Genomic DNA, 18,084 nt, shown 5'->3' with positions numbered 1-18,084 from the left:
TGTGTGTTTTCCACCTTTCTCCCAAATGACTTAATTTTAGCCTTCCTGGATATGAGAGTCTTAAAGAAAGTGTGTTTAAAAAGCCTTGGACCTTCCTGACCTTGTCCTCCCATCCGCGGATGCCAGCGAATGTTGGGTGACTTGGAGGAGGCAGGGCGTTCCCTGCAGCCCGAGGTGGGGTGCCAGGGACCTGGGTCGGTCCTGCCCAGCTTGGGGCTCGGGAGGGCGACGCCCGCCTCCCTCTGTGGGCTGCTTTGATGTGCGTGCGGGCCTCCCTGCAGGGCTGTGTCTCCAGCTGGGCTGGCTCCAGGTGCGCAGCGGGCTGCTGGCCCCGAGCCTGCCTCGTCCTGCGCAGCAACATGCCCGCTCTCCTCCCTGACATCACGTCAGCCCGGGACAACTCTCGCTCCTGCCCTTCGCCTTCTGAGGAATGTTCTTGAGGCCCAGCAGCAGTTCATAACATGCAGGGCTTTAAAATGTCCAGCCCTGCAGCTTTCCTAAGAGCGGCAGGGTGAGGGTGAGGGTCAGAGCAGGGGTGAGGGAGAGAGGCTGGGGTCACCGCTAGTGGTGAAACCCATTCTCTCCATCCCCTGCTTAAAACCCCTCCCAGCCTCCCAGTTGTCTTAGGACCAGAATGTTCCTGGGGCCAGAGGCCCTGCAGGTTCCGGCCACCGCCCACCTCTGTGCTTTCCTTGCACCCACACCCTCTCCTCCCTAGCCTCTTTAATCAGGCTTTGCACACTCTGTTCCCTCTGCTGGAACACCCTTCCTGCCCTTCTGGATGCCTTAGCCTTGCTCATCCCTCTGGCCTCCCTGGGCAGACGCTTCCCGAGGACATCCTCCCTGAGCACCCTCGCCCCCATGTGTAGTCCTGTCCTTCGTCTGCGCCCCTGGAGGACACTTCCTCTCCTTCGTGCCGCCTCGTCAGGGTTTAATTACGCCCTGTGTGATGCGCTCACAGCCCCGGCCCCCGAGCCCGGCTGGCTGCTGCGTCTGGGTCCGAGCAGAGCGCCTGAGACACGGGAGGGGTCAGAGTGGGTTTCAGGAGTGTGAGCTGGCTGCTGTCACCACAGATCACCACAAATTTAGAGGCTTAAAATGACAGATTTATTCTCTGACAGTCCTGGGGGTCAGGGTTCTGAAACGAGTCCCGCTGGGCTAATAATCAAGGTGTCCCCCGGGCTGCCTTCCTTCTGGGGGCTCCAGGGGAGAATCCAGTCCCTCGCCGTTTCCCACTTGTAGCGGCGTGGCTTCCCTGGCCCGTGGCCCGGCCAGCATTTGCATCGCTCTGGCCTCACATCTCCTTCTCAGACTCTCCTGCCTCCTTCTTTCACGTCTAAGGACACGTGTGATGACATGGGGCCCACCTGGACAATCCAGGATCGTCTCCCATCTCAAAAACCCTTAACTCCATCAGGTCGGCGAAGTCCCTTTTGCCGGGTGAGTTGGCAGACGCAGAGGTTCTGCAGAGCAGGATGTGGATCTCCTCGAGGAGGTTACGCTGCCTCCACATGGTCTGCAGTTCGTTTCCCTTTCTGTGATGGGGGGCCCCGTGGCCCTGGGCCAGCCACGCTCTCTCCTGGATTCTCTCCTCCCCTAACGTGGGAAGCATTCCTGGCGGGGCGCCGATGTGAAGGATGGCTCCGTGTGCTGTCCCGTCGCTTCCCGTCCGGGGCAGCCGCTCACTGGCTGAGGATGCTTCTCAGCTCCGCTGCTCCTCAGTCGTCTCGTCCGTGAAGTGGGGATCGGGACTGTGTGATGAAGGATTAGGTGAGAGAGGGTCGCTCTGGAGCTCGGCACACAGTAGGTGCCCGGGACACGGCGTTGGGGTGTTGAGGCCACCAGGCACGAGCCAGGCGCCTGGAGAGACCTTGGATGACCTCGACTGTGGCCCTTCCAAACCCAGCTCGCCTCTGCTCCCTGGAGGTGACGGGCTGGGTCTGAGGGACCGCGGGGGAGTCTGGCTGGGCCTTGGGCTGTGACGGCAGTAGTGTTTTCCATCACACCACCCTGGACGGAGGCCCAGCCCGGAGTTCTAATCCCCATACAGCAACCAGTGACTTGCACGTAAGACAGAGACTGCTCTCCTGAGCAGAGTTAAAGCAGCCGGAGTAGATTTCCAAGGTCCTGTTTAGCACTTAAGACCCTGGACGGCTGGGACCCACAGGCAGGAGGTGGAAGGAGGTGTCTTCCCCTCAGTTCCACGGGGTAAGAGGGAAGGAGAGTGAAACTGGGTCCTGAGACTGTACAGGGACGTCCTGGGTGAGGCAGTGGGCGCTGGGTCACCCAGGTGGCTCCTGCTCCAGCCTGGGGTGCCCCAGGGCCGGCAGAACCCTCAGACCCCCATCCTGGCGCCGTTTGGCCTGTCTCAGGGCTGTCTTCCCTGGAGCTGTGTTTGTGCAGAGCGTGGACGGTTTCTCCAAGGCCCTCCTCCAAGGGGTGGCATCCTGCCTCCCACACGGGAATCTGATGCTCCGGGAGTGGGTCGTGGGTGAAGGCCCTTGAGATCACAGTCTCTAAATAGTCTCTGGGGAGCCAGAGGGCAAAAAAAGGACTTTCCACCTTCCCACGCTGGAGACTTTAAAATACCTACTTTTCCACTGTGGTGGAACTTTCCAGGGGCACAGGGCTGAGAGCTGCTGGTGGCGGTGTGGTTCATCCCGCATCTCCTGCGGGTTAGGTTTTCCCTGGAGGAGGAGGCCACAGGCCCCAGCAACACTCTCTCCCGAGGCTGGTGGTTAAACATTAACATCCTTGCCGCCTCGGAGCTGGGGTCAGCGGCCGTTCACGCCTCCCAGAGAGCAGAGCTTTGGGGGGGCCTGGGTCTCCGGAGGGGAGACGTCGACCTTCAGAGTCTTGCTGCTGTTTCTTTAATCAGCAGATCAAGTAGAACATGGGAATATGTTGCCCCCTGTGGATCTCGCTTCTTCCAGAAATAGGAGGAGCTTGCTACGTGGGGACAATATTGCCGTCCGTGCGTAGAGGGAGCAGCATAGTTCAAAGCGAGCTGTTGCTGGAGCTCTGGAGGGTGTGCACGGGCTCTCCATGCACAGGTGTGTACACCTTGAAAATATTGTTCCCATGATGGCACCAGGCTCTCTATTTTGGGCTTATGTTGGCCTTGTCCATTTTCGAAAATATAGCTTTACAGAGAGATAATTCACCGACCGTACAATCCCCCTTGTACAGAGGACAGTTAAGGGCTTTTAGTATATTCAGAGTTGTGGGACCGACACCACTATTCAACATTAGAACATTTTCATCACCCCAGAAGGAAGCTCTCTACCTGTTAGCAGCCACCGCCCCCATTTCCCTCACTCCAGCTATTGGCAACTACTAATCTTTCTGTCTCTGTAAATTTGCTTCTTCTGGACGTTTCATATAAGTGGAACCATATGATGTGTGGTTGTTTGTGCCTGCCTTCTTTCACTCACCATCCTGCTTTCACAGTTCATCGTGTTGTAGCGTGTGTCAATACGTCATTCTTTTTTGTTACCAAATAGTACTCCTTTGTGTGGTCCTCCCTTGTTTTGTGTATCCATTCATCAGTTGATGGAGATTTGACTTGTCTCCACTTATTTGGCTATGGTGAATAATGCTGCTATGAAGATTTGTGTATGAGATTTTGTCTGGATGTATTTTCATCTCTCTTGAGGAGCAGAATTACTGGGGCTCATGGTAACTCTACATTTCATCTTTTGAAAGGCTGCCAGACTGTTTTCCACCCCAGCCGCGCCGTTCCCCATTGCCACCGGCAGCGTAGGCGGCCTGGGCTTTCCCCACCCCCTCGGCAACGCTTGTTATTCTCTGTTTTGGGTTTTAGCCATCCTGGTGGGTGTGCAGTGCAATCTGATCGTGGTTTTGATTTGCACTTCCCTAATGGCTAGTGATACTGATCATCTTTGCAGGTGTTTGCCGGCCGTTCTCTTCAAATTGGCCTCAGCCGTTTTTGGAATCAATGGCATGTCAGCTTTACAACATGGTTTTGCAACTCACCCTCTTCCATTTTCTTCATCAGCTTGTATAAGAAGGAATTATTATTGATAATGTGGTTAATTTGGTAAAAATACAGTATAAAACTATCTGGGGTGTAGGGGTGGGAGAGGCCTTTTATTCCCATTTCAATTCTTTAATGCATATGGAAGGACTCGAATTCTGTTTCTTTTTTTTCACCAGTTTTAGCATTTTGATTTTCCCAGACATTTACATCCTACACACTCTGCTTTATGACACCTTTTTCCTTAACACCCCATTTCCCCTTGTCAAGAAGCATAGGTTTATGGTCCCTCGAAGCTGCTATGCAGCCCTTGGATGTGCCACAAGGTCTTACTAGTCCCTGTCAGTGAGTTTTCAGTTTTTCTGTTGTAAACAGTGTGACTGTTGTTGAGTTCTGTGTCTGTGGGAACAAGCCACCCACAATGCAGCGGCTAAAACAACAAGCATTTTATCGCTGAGGAGCTCGGGCAGGGCTCAGTCAGGTGGTTCTTCTCCTCTGTGGTGTCTGCTGTGGTCACTGATGAAGCCGGGAGCTCCACTGGGGCTGGAACGCCCAACGTGGCACCTCATCTTGGGGCTGGCTTGGTTTCTCCCTCTGCCTCCCTTCATGGATCCTCCTCCTGCTCGGCCACTGCTCCCTCCCCCTGCCATGGGATCTCTCTCTTCAGCCAACAGTCAGATTTCTAGATCCCATGTCTAGCTTCCCAGAGAGCGAAACTGAACTGCTAAGCCCCTTACGTCTTAGCCCTGGACGCAGAAGGGCCTCACTTCCGCTGGGTCCTGCTGGTCCCAGCAAGGCACGCGCTCAGCCCAGACTTCAGAGGTGGGGAACAGACCCCACCGGTTTATGGGAGAGCTGCCTGTGGGCACAGACATGGGAGGAGCTGTTGGTCGCCATGTTTGCAGAAAATCTAGCACAGCTGTGAGCATCCTGATGCACTCATCCGATGAATTTTGGAGTCAGAGTGAATATTCTTTGAATGGATCTGTGGTCTGTTGACTCGTGGATCTTGGGACGTTACATAACGCTGGGGCCGAGACAGATAAAGACGCCATCGTAGAATTTCCCACAGGCCAGCAGGGAATGTACACCGACACTTACATGACTTGTAGTAACTCTAGAGATGCTCCAGGAGCCTTGAGAATTTGTGACAGCCTAGTCTTCACTGGGCTTTCCCCAATGGCAAAGAAGATGGCATTAGCCCCATTTGGCAGAGGAGAAAACTGAGGCTCAGGAATTAGCTGGCTTGACCTACTTTCCTTCTCCATTCCCTGCCACCTAGGCTCATCCCTCTCTGTTCTCTCCGCCCTACTCAATGTTGTGACAATAAAGTGCGTCATTCATGTTCAACAACTTCCTGTGTCTCTTGTCCGTTGGTGAGAGGGTGTGTCCCATGTCAGGTCTACCCATGAGGACCCTTGGCGTCCCCACTCTGAACCCCACTTTCCTCATCTGTAAAAAGAGAACACTAACCTTACTGTTGGGGAGATTCAGAAAACTGACACAAGGAAAGCACCTAGATTTTCCGCAGAGGTAGAGGTGAAAGAATACGATTAGTTTCCCTGGGGCCCTTCACCCTGAGCCTTCCCCACCTCTGCTCGCACCTGGGCTGGGTCAGGGGGCCAGTATGTTCAAGGTAAATAAAGGTATCACAAAAGGCTTGTTCAGTTCCCCCTGGTTGTAAGAACCATTGTGTTCTAATAAGATGCTCCAGGTGGCAGCTAGCAATTTCCCACTTTCCCAGCTGTCAGTCTGATCTTGGCTGCTGAGTAGTTCCTCGTTGTCCCTTCCATGGGGGCCAACCTCATACCTGGCCCTTCAGTCAGAAAGCAAAGCCTGTGTTAGCACCTCTCTGGTCCCATCTCAACAAGACTGACCTGTTCCGAAGCCTTCGAATGCAGGTTCGGCTCTTCCCGGCAACCCTGGGACAAACTGCAAACTACGATTTGGGGGAGGGAAGCCGGTGCGTCCACGTTGATTCACAGATGACTCAACGCCAGCCTGTGACATCTGGCGCTCAGTGCCACGGCCTGTAATAAGAGAATGTTTAATGTTGTTTGGCAAGACATGTACTCTTCAAAGGCCTAATTCGGTTCCCTAAGTTACTGTTCTTTGTTTTACTGTCCATAAGGGCCTATCCAGATATCTGGTCACATTTTCCTCCAAAGAACAGTTTTCCAGCAAAGTCACCACCCAGGTTTGTGACTCCGTGCCGTGGTGTGGAGTTTCCTACGGGCCCCGGGAGCCTGACTAAGTGGGGCTTGTTCCGATTCGGCGTGGTGTTTCTTCTCTCATCTGTTAACTGTTGAGAACAGCTCGCTGGTTCACTGACAATCTTGGTAGCTCTCCATGGCCAGGAAAGCCATCAAAGCAAACTGGAGGAGAAGGCAGCAGGAAATTCTTGTTTGTAAGTTTAAAAGCTGCATGGACGTCCCCCAAGTCAGTTCTGAGGCCGCCTCCAGAGGGACACGGGGAAGAAGCAGGAGTCGGGGAAGAGCGTCCCATTATTTTTATTCAGTTTGGACGTGAAAGCCAAAGTTAGGGTCTCCAGAATCCTCTGTGGCTCTCAAAAGACCACCTTGCTTGTGTAATGTCTCTGTTTCAGAGGCGGTGAGTTTCTTACAGGTCGTGAGGAGCTTCCGTGTGCCTGGCTGGGAGGCAATGTGCTGTCTCGTATTGCAGCTACATTTGGTTGGTCATAAGATCCGAAGTCATATTCCGTCACACGTGTTGCATAATTCAACATTTTCTGAATCGGGTCCTGGCGATTGTTGAGTATTACTTAGAAAGTGGGTTCTGGGGGCACGTGGGAGGGGACAGCCCTGGTTTCCACCTTGTGGTCCTGTGGATGCTGTCCATCACTGTGGAGTGTCCTGCCCTCCCAAGGCCAAGGGCTGGGCACAGACTTGGCGAGGCCAATTAGATTCTGTGTCCCCAGACTTTTGGATGGAGAGATGCAAACAGGGCAATACAGCTCAAGTTCATTCCTCCAACACCTGTGTCGGACACGGCAGCCCAGCCCCTCCCGCCTGCCTTGGCTCCTGTCTGTTTCTGAGCCTGGTTGTCCATCCCTGTGTAGGCTTCTCTGTGTGACCTCTTAACCTCCCAAAACATTTCCAGTGGGTTCTGAGTCAAAGTAAATTGCAGACACTGGCTAACATAATCAGTTTATTTCCTGCATGCCTTCCCAGAGTCTTGTACATATTAACGTGCCTGGTAGATGTCTAATGTGTTATGGCATGCCACAGAATTAAAAATTGGCCAACTCACAAACTTGGAGGTCTCCAGGCCACACAGGAAAGGTTAGCGGGATGGCTGGCAGCAGTTTCAGAAGGGAGCGTTGGGCACCGGCCCAGTGGGAGACGTGTGCCTTACTAAAGGGCTATCTTCTCCTCGGCTCCAGCAGATGGTTAACGGCTTATATTACAGTGAGTATGATTTGCCAGAGCCTCTGAAATGATGGCAACCACCCTGAGCAAAGGTAGTGTCCAGAAGAACTGTCTTCATGGATGGTTGCAAGTTTGGGCTAGCAGCCTGGTTGGGTCCCAGCAGTGTAACTCCAGGCCAGTAACTTCGCCTTTCTGAGCCTCAATTTCGAGATCTGCACAACAGTGCCGGTAGCGTTACCCGCTTCAGAGAGTTACTGTAAGGACTTAGTGACACGAGCCTGGTCAGGCATTTCAAACCAGGCCCTGGCATGTAGTACGTGCTCAATAAAGAGCTGCTGCGTCTGATGTCTTTGTCTGTGAGCAGAGAAAATTCACCTTAATTCCCAGAAAAATTAGATCACTCCAGGTACAATAGAGATTGTTATTGCCCTTGGGTGGGAGCTGGTTGGGTGTTGTTCATATCGTACCCTAGTGCCTGGCACAACATAGGGGCTCAAATATTGTAATTGACTATTGAAGGACTCAAAATATTGAAACTTTGAATCCTGACAATCAAAAGTGCAAAAGAGACCTTACGATACCTTTTATACTAGAATTATACTATCTAGGAATGTAGAAATCCATCCATTCATCTGCCAACTCATCCATCCATCCAGGCATCCATTCACCCATCCATTCACCCATCCATGCATCCATTCACCCACCCATTCATCCATCTACCCACCCACCCATCCATCCATCCATCTACCCACCCACCCATCTATCCATCCATCCATCCACCCACCCATCCATTCATCCACCCACCCACCCATCCATCCATCTTCCATCCACTACAAGGTCATTTGTGGTTTTATCCGTCCATCCATCCACCCACCCACCCACCCATCCATCCATCCATCCATTCATCCATCCATCCATCCATCCACTCACCCACCCATCCATCCATCCACCCACCCACCCACCCATCCATCCATCCATCCATCCATCTACCCACCCACCCATCCATCCATCCATCCACCCACCCACCTACCCACCCACCCATCTATCCATCCATCCATTCATCCATCCATCCACTCACCCACCCATCCATCCATCCATCCACCCACCCACCCACCCATCTATCCATCCATCCATCCACCCACCCATCCATCCATCCATCCACCCACCCATCCATCCATCTTCCATCCACTACGAGGTCATTTGTGGTTTTATCCGTCCATCCATCCACCCACCCATCCATCCATCCACCCACCCACCCATCCATCCTCCATCCACTACAAGGTCATTTGTGGTTTTATCCATTTTGCTACTGCAAAATCTGAGGAAGAGAGAATTAAAGGGCTACCTCTATGAATAATGTCAGACTAGAAGTCCATCTCCTAACACCTGGTGGACTCATGAAGAAGTTGCACAGCATGGAAATGAAGAGCATTTGGACTGGTGCTCGATTGCCTGCGCTCAAGCCCCAGCCTGGCAATTTCCTGGCTACATGACCTTGGGCAAGTGACGGTTTTACCATGTCGTCAGCGGAGATGATAATATCCGTACAGCTTAGGGTTGTGAGAATTGAATGAGGTGACATGTGTACACACTTGGGACAGTGCCTGGCAAATGTGAATAACCCAACAAATGTGAACTTCTGTTCCCTGAGACTCCCCGCCTTGTGAAGGCTGCATAACACCTGCCTTCCTGGACTCTGTCCCCTTGGCACCCCCTAACAAGTGTGAAGGGTGACTTGGCCTTGTGGCAGCTCCCTGTCCTGTGTGTATCTCTTTATACCTCTTCTGCACTCCCTTTCCCCATCATAGCTACTAAGGGGTCTCCATGCCTGGCTCATGGTCTAAGGAATCCTTTTGGGGGACCAGCGAACGCCTTCCTGCCTCCCCTACCTCCTCTCCATCAGTGTGGCTCACTGAGCCATGACCTGCTGACCTGGGGCCTGCATCTCTTTCCTCCTCTTTTGCAGGGAGTCGGACCTGTTCCTGCTTGACAGCCGCACCCTCTGGGCCTCAGAGGAGGGCTGGCTGGTGTTCGACATCACAGCCACCAGCAACCACTGGGTGGTCAACCCACGGCACAATCTGGGCCTGCAGCTCTCGGTGGAGACCTTGGACGGTAAGTTCCCGGCCACCACTCCAGCCGGTTCTGATGCAGCCCCCACTCCAGCCGGTTCTGATGCAGCCCCCACTCCTGGACTTGAGGAGGATCTTAGCAGCACGAGTGCCTGTTTCCATCAAGAACAGGCTGCCCCCGCCCCGTGCCGAGTCGGTACTCAAGGTCCAGCCTTTTGATCCAAACCCAAAGCAGCCTCACCCACTTTGCACAAGACGATCACACAGTTGGCCAGCTGCACTGGGTAAGGCCTCGTTGCTCAGTGTGTGGTCCCACCCCAGCAGGGTAGCACCCCCCCCCCATTATAAATGCAGCATCTCTGCCCATCCCTGGCTTGCTGCATGGGCCAGAAGCTGCGCTTGGCCTGGAGCCCCTGGTGACATCTGAACACACAGCAGTCCTGGACATGCTGATGCACGCTCCTCCCCCGCAGGACAGGACATTCCAGTGGTCCTGTGCTCTGCAGGCTGTTTAATGGTGTCCCTGGCCTCTCCCCACTAGAAGCCAGTAGCATCTCCCAATGGGGACACCCAGACTGTCTCCAGACGTTGCCAAATGTCCCCCGCAGGGCACAGCTGGCCCTGGGTAAGCACCAGCACACTGGTGCAAGGCGTCAGCCCCTCCCAAGAGTCTGAACATGGTTCTGAGTCCCAAACACTCGGAGGAGCCTGTTGGCCTGCCCTCCCCGGCACCGTCCCTCCCCCCTACTCGCCCATCTTTCCTCCAGAAGGGCAGACGGGATGGTGAGTGGGGATCCAGGGTGGACCTGGCTGTGCCCATTTCTCCCTCCCAAAGTGTGTTTCTTATTAAGTGGGGATGGTTTGGGGGTGGGTGTAGCTTCTTCCTTACACCAGTTTCAAGAAAAACAATAATTTTAGAATAGGTGATCCGTGCCAAGGCTCAAAATTCTAATCTTATGGATGTGTGCAACGTGAATAGTCTCCCCCCACTTGCTTCCCGCAGCTCCTGGGTTCCGCCTCCCAGAGGCCACTGTCCCTCCCGTGTTATTGGACATCTTTGCAGAGATGCTGTCCGGGCATCTAAGCAGTTACATAGAGACTCTGCCTTCCTTTTGTTTTCCTTCCACAAGCAGTGGCGTTATCTCCAGTGTGCTTCACCTTGCTTTTCTTCACCTGACAGACCGTCTTAGAGCTTGGTCCTTTGCAGCCATTAAAGAGCTTGCTCGTGCGTTTAAAGGCTGCTGTGTGTTTGTGAATGTGCGGAGTGGGTGTGGCTCTGCCATGTGGCTCTATGCCTGTCAGAGCCTCAGCTCCTCATCTCCAACATGCCGGAAACCAGAGGGCCTGGCCATTGGGCTGTCCTGAGATTGGAGCTGTTACAGGAAGAGTTTGAAAATGATGCCTCCCTGTGCCTGGGACCCCTGGGCCTCTCGTTAAAATGCAGATGCTGATTCAGCGGGTCTGGGGTGGAGGGGAGCCTGCGTTCCCGACCAGCCCCCAGTGGTGCGAAGGCTCCTGGCTGCTGGACCCTGTTTGCGTGGCCAGGGCGAGAACGAGACCTGGCTCATCGCACACATGCCCTCAGTGAGAGCGGCTGCTGCTGGTGTTATTATTATTGTTGTTGTTGTTGTTGTTCTTACCACCCAAAGTGACTTACCCAGCCCCCTGGGATGGATGTCTCCGTGTCTTCGGTCCGTTGCTCTCACGACCAGGGCAGCAGGGGTCACCTCGGTGCATGCGTCATTGTGTGTGAGTGGGTGGAGTTCTAGGATAAAATTCCTGAAGGTGACCTTGTCTAGCTGTACAGTTGATGGATATTGTCAGTTTGTCCTCCCTAGGGGTCATTCTGTGCGCACCCCCCGGGAATACACGCGGGCACCTGCTTCCCCTTCTCAGTCGGCACCAGCTCTCCACCTGCCTGTCTCGGCTCACCTGCCGGAGGACGAGCGGGTCCCACAGTTCCGTCTGCTTTTCTCTCTCCTGTGCGGCTGGAGCCCTGCTCCCGCGCCCTTGGCGGTTTCTCCCCTGTGCCCCCTCCCTTCACACCCTCTGCCCACTGTTCGGACAGGGTCTCGCTCTTTCTTTCTTTATATTTTAGCGACACTTGCCCTTGTGAATTGAGCAGCAAATATTTCCCCAGTTTTTAGTTTCTCTTTCTACTGTGGTTAATGCTGGGTTTTGCCAAGTGGATTTAGACCATGTAGCTGAATTCTACGGCCTTTCCTCTGCTGCTCCCGGGCTTCTCCTCTGCTCCTTCCTGTCGGAGGCCTCTGCTTCCATCTGGAGCTGCCCCCTCGAGTTTCAGAAAACCAGAATTACTCGCCTAAGGCCACAGGCCACGTGGGAGGGGCCACGGGGCTTAGGACCACACTTGTCTGGTTTTCAGGCCAGTCTTCTCTCTCCTGATGGTGTCCCCACCCCACCCCCCTGCCCTGTCCACGCCCCGGACACTTACAGGGGGTCCCAAAAGAGCCTGGAGTTTCCCATTGCTCTGTATCAAGATGGCAAACTCTGCCCTGTGGACCCAATTCAGCCTGCGGCCTGTTTGTGGGTGGCCTATGAGCTAAGAATAGTTTTTACATTTTTAAATGGTTGAGAAAAGTCGAAGGAAGAAGAATATTTCGTGATGCATAAAATTATATGAAATTCACATTTCCTCTATGGCCCATAATAAATAAATAAAATATTTATTATTTTCAGAAAAATTATTTACAGAAAAAGTTGGCAACCCCTGCTCTAGACCGGCATTTCTCAAACTGTGTTCCATGAAATGTCAATGAGTGTCCCAGGGAAAAGGGAAGGGGTTTGTGACCGGTTAAGTAAGAAATGCTATATTGGATAAACAAAACGGATTTCTCTGCAGGACTTATTAGAGCCTTTATTTTGCCGACGTCCATTGTGAATCTGCTGATGGGGAATACGGCACAGAGGAATAGCAAACTTATTTGGCAATAGCATCATTCAACTCTTCTTTTTCTTTAAAAGCCCCTGTGGAACATACTGGGGATGAGGTAAAACTGAGGCCAAGGTAGACATGATTCCCCTCTTCAGGGTGACCCTTTCCCTGGGCTTGTGGTTACTGGCTAGACCTTTCAGCTTACCCCAGCGGGTCCTGTGCTCCTCTGTCTTGCCTGCCCTGCTGGCTCGGGGGGCCCAGATTTGTTTTTTCTCTTAAGTGGCGCTCAACTTGGTTCCCCTGCTGTCAGGCCTGCCATCATCTTTCTCCCCCAAAGTCAGGGTCTCTGTGCTCCTGTCACCTCCAGCTTCTGCCCCCTCAGGCTGTGGATAAGGCTTCCCATTATCGAGGTGGCACAGCCTGATGGTTAGAGCCTGGGCTTGGGAGCCAGCCAGACTCCCTGGGTTCAAATCCCAGCTGGGCTGCTTCTGGCCGTGTGACCCAGCGGGAGTCACGTGCTGTCCCTCCTCTGGACAGGGGCTGACTAACAGTTTCCACCTCCCAGCGCGGTCGTCAGGACCAGATGAGCTCATGCAAGTGCAGAGCTGCACTGCTCCACTTGCGGTAGCTCCTAAGCACGAAGAAGGCACCTCTTCTCCTGTGATCCTCACAATCACACAGCGGCATGGATGCTGTCGCTAACATGCCACGGCACAGGCAAGGAGACAGCCTGAGAGCTGCCAGGGGACCCCTCTCCATCCGTGTGCGGTGTGACCTTGAGATGCTGCTGAGAGTCAGCACAAGGACCAGATGCTGCACCTCTGACTTGGTGCCATGTCCCCCCTCCCAGCCGGGGCGCTGGGGGCCGGGTGTGGGTGTCGCCGCCCTGGGACTCGGCTTGTCTGGGCGCCGTGTGCACCAAGTTTGGTGTGGCGGCCGGGGTCAGGGAAGGACCACCCACTCAGACCCCCAGGGAGGGTCAAAGTGTATAATGGCCAACTGGGCATGTGGGTTTTCGGATCTTTTGGGGATAAGATAAGAAGCATGTGAGCCCAGCATTTCTGAGACCGCAGGCTTCTGGCTAGGAAATTCTTTTCTCCCGGCAGCGGTGGTTCTCCAGCGTGGTGTCCCTCAGAGGGACACTGGGAGGCACACTGAGCGTATGATTCCCAGGCCGCATCCCCAGACCCCTGATGGGCCCAGAAATCTGCCTTTTCTCACAAGCCCCATGGATCCCTCAGGGCCCGGACCAGTGACCACACACTGGCAAAGTCACGCCCCGTGTTTTAGGGTCCGCTGTTAATAAGACGGTATCCAGGTTGACCGGCCTCATTCAGGTCCTGGGTCTAAACCTTTTCCTGTTAGATGTTGACACCGGTGAAAGACCAGACGAGCTACTGGGGAGTCCATGGATTCTGGGGTCCGTTTGCTGGGCAGCCTGGTGCACACCTACTGTGTGCCATCCCCGGGCTGTGTGCAGAGACAGCCTGGTCCCTAACCTGGGATCTCCCACCAACTTTAGCATAAACTCAGTGAGATGGCACCCGGACAAGCTGAGTCCCAGGGCGGTGGGTGGCCCCCCTGCCCAGCTCCCAGGACCCCGTCGGGGAGAGGAGGAGACGAGGTACTGGGTCAGGGGTGCAGCACCTCATCCTCGCCCTGACTCTCGACAGCATCTTGGCGCCACCAGGCTACACCCGCCATGGGTGGAGAGGGGTCTCCAGGCCACCACGGGAATATGGAGGCTTGTCCTCTCTCAGGGGCCTCGGTTTCCTCACCCACACGATGGGCGTGTTGGTGACAGCTTCCATCCCAGCGAGGCACAGATGTCCCCCACCTTCTCTCAGAAGCCTTGTGTTTGGCCAGTGTGGGCCGCCTGCTCTCTCAGCCTCTAAATGTCACCCGAGGCCACCCAGGAAGCCTGCGTCTGTTCCGTCTTCCTCCAGCTGCGGCCCTCCTGTTAGTCACCCCTCGGAGCTGCACAGCTGGCGCCCTTCCTGGCCTGCCTGTGGGGGAGAAGCCCGTCACTCCCCAGGCACCTGTGGCTCGTCAGGAGTCCCTGGGGAGCATCCATCATCTGTGTGGGACCGGACGCTGCAGGAAGGAGGGCTGGCGGCTGCTTGTCTTTCCTTTTGTGCAGAAGAGAGGCGGGCAGGCGGCCCCTCCCCTCCCAGCCACACAGGCTGCTGTCCACCCCCTCCCCCTAGGGCGGGTGGAGAGGTGAGAAGAGGCACCCTGAGCGAAGGGGGCCCTCCACATTCTGGCCCCACCGAGTAAGGGCTTGCCCGCCGACGAGGGGGCTGTCCAGGGGGTGCGGGCGATTGCTGAGCACCCCCTGCAGGACAGGCCCTGTGCAAGACCAGAAACTGGACAGGCTCGCAGCTCCCGCACAGACTCCGGAGCGCCCAGCCCCGTCACATGGCAGCTCCTCGGGGCAGCCTCGCATGATCTTAGGCAGCTGGCCCAGCCTCTCGGTGCCTTGTCCCTGATCTGTTCCATGGGCACAATAATGTCACCCACACTGTAGACGGTTGGGAGGAAGACAGGAGTGAATTCATGCAAAATGCTGCGCCCTGGCCTGGCGCCCTGTCCGTGCCCATGAGTGCTAGATATTATTATTATGTTGTTGTTGTTGTTAGTGATGTGTTTAATTCCCACAATGACGCTGCCCAAGTAGCGTGATTGTTATTGCCAGCATCTTACAGATGAGGAAACTGAGGCCAAGATGGCCAAGCAACTTGACTAGAGTCACTTGGCTCCTGGGGTGGCCCTGGGCTTCACCGCGGATCTGGACTCCGGCCCCTCACTCTTTGCTGAAAAGCCTTCCAGGGAGTGTGGTCGCCCGGGACCAGACTTGTGGGCCTGGTGTGTGATCACTGAGCCCCTGCTGGGTGCCTGGCTGGCCATCCAGACAGAGCCCCGGACCCACAGCATCTCAGTTCCTGCCTGGCTCTTCCTGCCACGTCCCCTTTCCTGCGCAGGAAAGAGTCTGAAGAAGAACCCAGAAGACAGCGAGCTTCCCGCAGGGCTAACTGAAGGAGCCTGTGGAACACAAGCGTCCAGGGCTCCTCCCTCCATTAAAAAAAATATTAAAAATTATGTTTTATGACCATGTTGGTATGAAGACAAATATAATCCTGGCAGGATTAAAAATTGACATTTTCTCCCACCCTAAAAAGTTCCTGTTTTGTCTTCTGATTTTAAGAGACATTAAAATGTTTTCATGGGCCCTAAAGTGCCGTGGGGCTGGGCACGGTGCCTGATGGACGAGTTGGCCCTCAGCCTGCATCCCAGGCCGGAGAACGATGCTGAACTCTCCCTTCTCCAGCACCTGGTTGTTAGAACCAGCTTCCTGCAGTCAAGAGCCTCTTTTCCACTTGGGAAGTACAATTCACTCAACAAACATTCGTGTGTACCTGTGATGTGGTACAGACTGTTGTAGGCTATGGGGCCATGTCCTGAACAGGACAAGGATTTTGCCATCGTGTTGCTCACATTCTCGTAGAAAGAGACAGACAGTGAAGGGGCCATAGGCTGAAGGTCAAGGACGAGACCTTGAAGACAAGTTCTGTGGTTCTGAGGACGGCTCACGAGGGCCTGTTGCTGCTCTCCACATGAGTACATATGGTTCCGGTGCCGCCTGCCATCCCAGAGCTGCAGGCAGATGGAGACCATTTGGGGCTGGAGACCCTTCAGTCTTTGCAGACGTGGAAGCCCCTGGTCATTTGTTCCCTGAACAAGGATTCCAGCTTCTTGTCCTAGTTTGTGGGGTCCCCCCTCCACTGTCCACAGAAGAAACCACTTGGAGGCTCAGCAGTGCAGCACCGATCCGCCCGGCCTCTCTGATCCAGGAAGACGATCCGGCAGCCTCAGTTCCCCATCTCACACTTCCTTGTCAGGAGCCTCCAGCTACCGCTCGACACCCACTGAGCTCTCAGACCAAGAGGGCCCTTCTCCTGCCGCCCACCCTGTCTCTGCCTGCTCGAGTCAGATGCACACAGTTCCGGACATCTGTGTGCACGGACAGCCCCGGGCTTCTCTCCCGGGCGCGAGAGCACGTGTCCCCTTCTTGATCGCCCCAGATGCAATCGAATGGGATGGCAAGGCGTTTAAAGGATTGAGGGCGGATGCTGTCCGAGTGTGGTGCTCAGCCGAGGCAGCTGGGGTCCGGACGCGGGAGGTGACCCACTCGCCCACTGCAGCTGCAGAGACTAAGCTCGGTAAGGCTGGGGCTGGCGAGCGACGGATCCCGCCCACAGCGCAGCTGGCTCCAAGCTGCCTTCGCCCATGCGATTGCCTCACATCCTGTTTGTCCAGAAGCCGGAGTGAGAGAGAAGAGAAGAGGCCTCTATGGCCCAGAGGCTGGGACTGGTCCTTCCAGGGCTGGGCTGGCAGTGGTGGCGGGGATGGCTTTGGGTAATTGGGGCCAGGCGGATGTCACAAGTGTTAACTACATGCTCACTTGTCACTCAGGCCTGGGTCCATCAAGAGAAGTGGCTGGAATTAATGTTCTGCACAATTAATGAGGAACGTTCTTATGCTGTGGGCCTCCAAGGGGCAGCCGGTGGCCCTGGGCCTGGAAAACAAAGAAGCCACGAGAAAACCAAGATGCCGCCTCTGCCGTGGGCGGGTGGCAGCCCCTCCTTTCCCGAGAGGCCCTATCTGTGCTCTGTGCTTGCTCCCCGGGAGCTGCTTCTGGGCTGAAAATACTGATTCCGCTCGGGCCACCCGGAGCCTGCAGGTGGTGGCCTGATGCACAGGCATGTTCCTGTCCTCAACTCACTTCCCAGAGTCCTGTGTCCACACCACTGCCCACCTGGCTCGCCTCTTGGAAGGCGTTAGCTACTCTGAGCCTCAGTGAATTCCTCTTACCATTGGAGGCCCCGTAGGTGGCCCACATCCATGCGCGGGCGAGCTTTCCTTTCCGCATGTCCCCCAACATCCACCTGGACTTGGCGATGGTTCGGTGGTTAAGAGCTTGGCTCGAGTCAGCTGGACCGGGGTGTGGACTCCTTCTCTGCCATCCCTGGTGGTGGGTCCCAGAGAGGTGACTTCACGCCTGTGACCTCGCTTTCCTCCTCTGTGAATATGGGCTTGAGAGTCCTACGAGGAATGGGCTCAGCACGGTGCTGGCGAGCCCTCAGTGACGGGTCGTTTCTCATCTTTGTCGAGAACCAACAAGATGGAACCGACGCTATCAGGAATACTTTCATTGGCAAGTAATAGACCATAAAAGTGTCTTATCTCACGGGGACCTTTACGGTTTCTCCACAAGTCTGGAAGTAAGTGGATCTAGGGGAGGGGAGGGCAGAGGTCAGCACTTTTTCTGTTGAGTACCAGATAGGAACGGTTCCAGGCTTTTGGGTCAGACATTCTCTGTTGCAGCTCCTCGACCCCCCATTGTAGCGTGAAAGCAGACGGATGGTCTGTGCATGCATGCACGCGGCTGTGCTCCAATGAAACTTTATTTGACAAACAGGTGGCTGGGCCGGCCCCATGGCCGAGTGGTTAAGTTAGCGCGCTCCGCTTCGGTGGCCCAGGGTTTTCACCGGTTCGGATCCTGGGCATGGACATGGCACCGCTCATCAGGCCATGCTGAGGTGGCATCCCACATGCCACAACTAGAAGGACGCACAACTAAAAATACACAACTATGTACTGGGGGGGTTTGGGGAGAAGCAGCAGGAGGGCAAAAAAAGAAACAAAATTGGCAACAGATGTTAGCTCAGG

The 18,084-nt window shown here is 54.8% G+C and overlaps 1 protein-coding gene across 1 annotated transcript in view; it reads left to right on the top strand.

Annotated features, from left to right (window-relative positions):
- The window catches only part of BMP7 (bone morphogenetic protein 7), an 84,585-nt gene that overhangs the window by 47,022 nt on the left and 19,479 nt on the right, over positions 1 to 18,084 (top strand). Inside the window, exon 3 of the mRNA NM_001195158.1 lies at positions 9,353 to 9,501. Coding sequence (NP_001182087.1) covers positions 9,353 to 9,501 — 149 coding nt within the window. The remainder of the gene's footprint in view (positions 1 to 9,352; positions 9,502 to 18,084) is intronic.

Source organism: Equus caballus, chromosome 22 (genome assembly GCF_041296265.1).
Source record: "Equus caballus isolate H_3958 breed thoroughbred chromosome 22, TB-T2T, whole genome shotgun sequence".
Taxonomy (NCBI): domain Eukaryota; kingdom Metazoa; phylum Chordata; class Mammalia; order Perissodactyla; family Equidae; genus Equus; species Equus caballus.
This window is presented reverse-complemented; position numbering and strand designations above follow the sequence as displayed.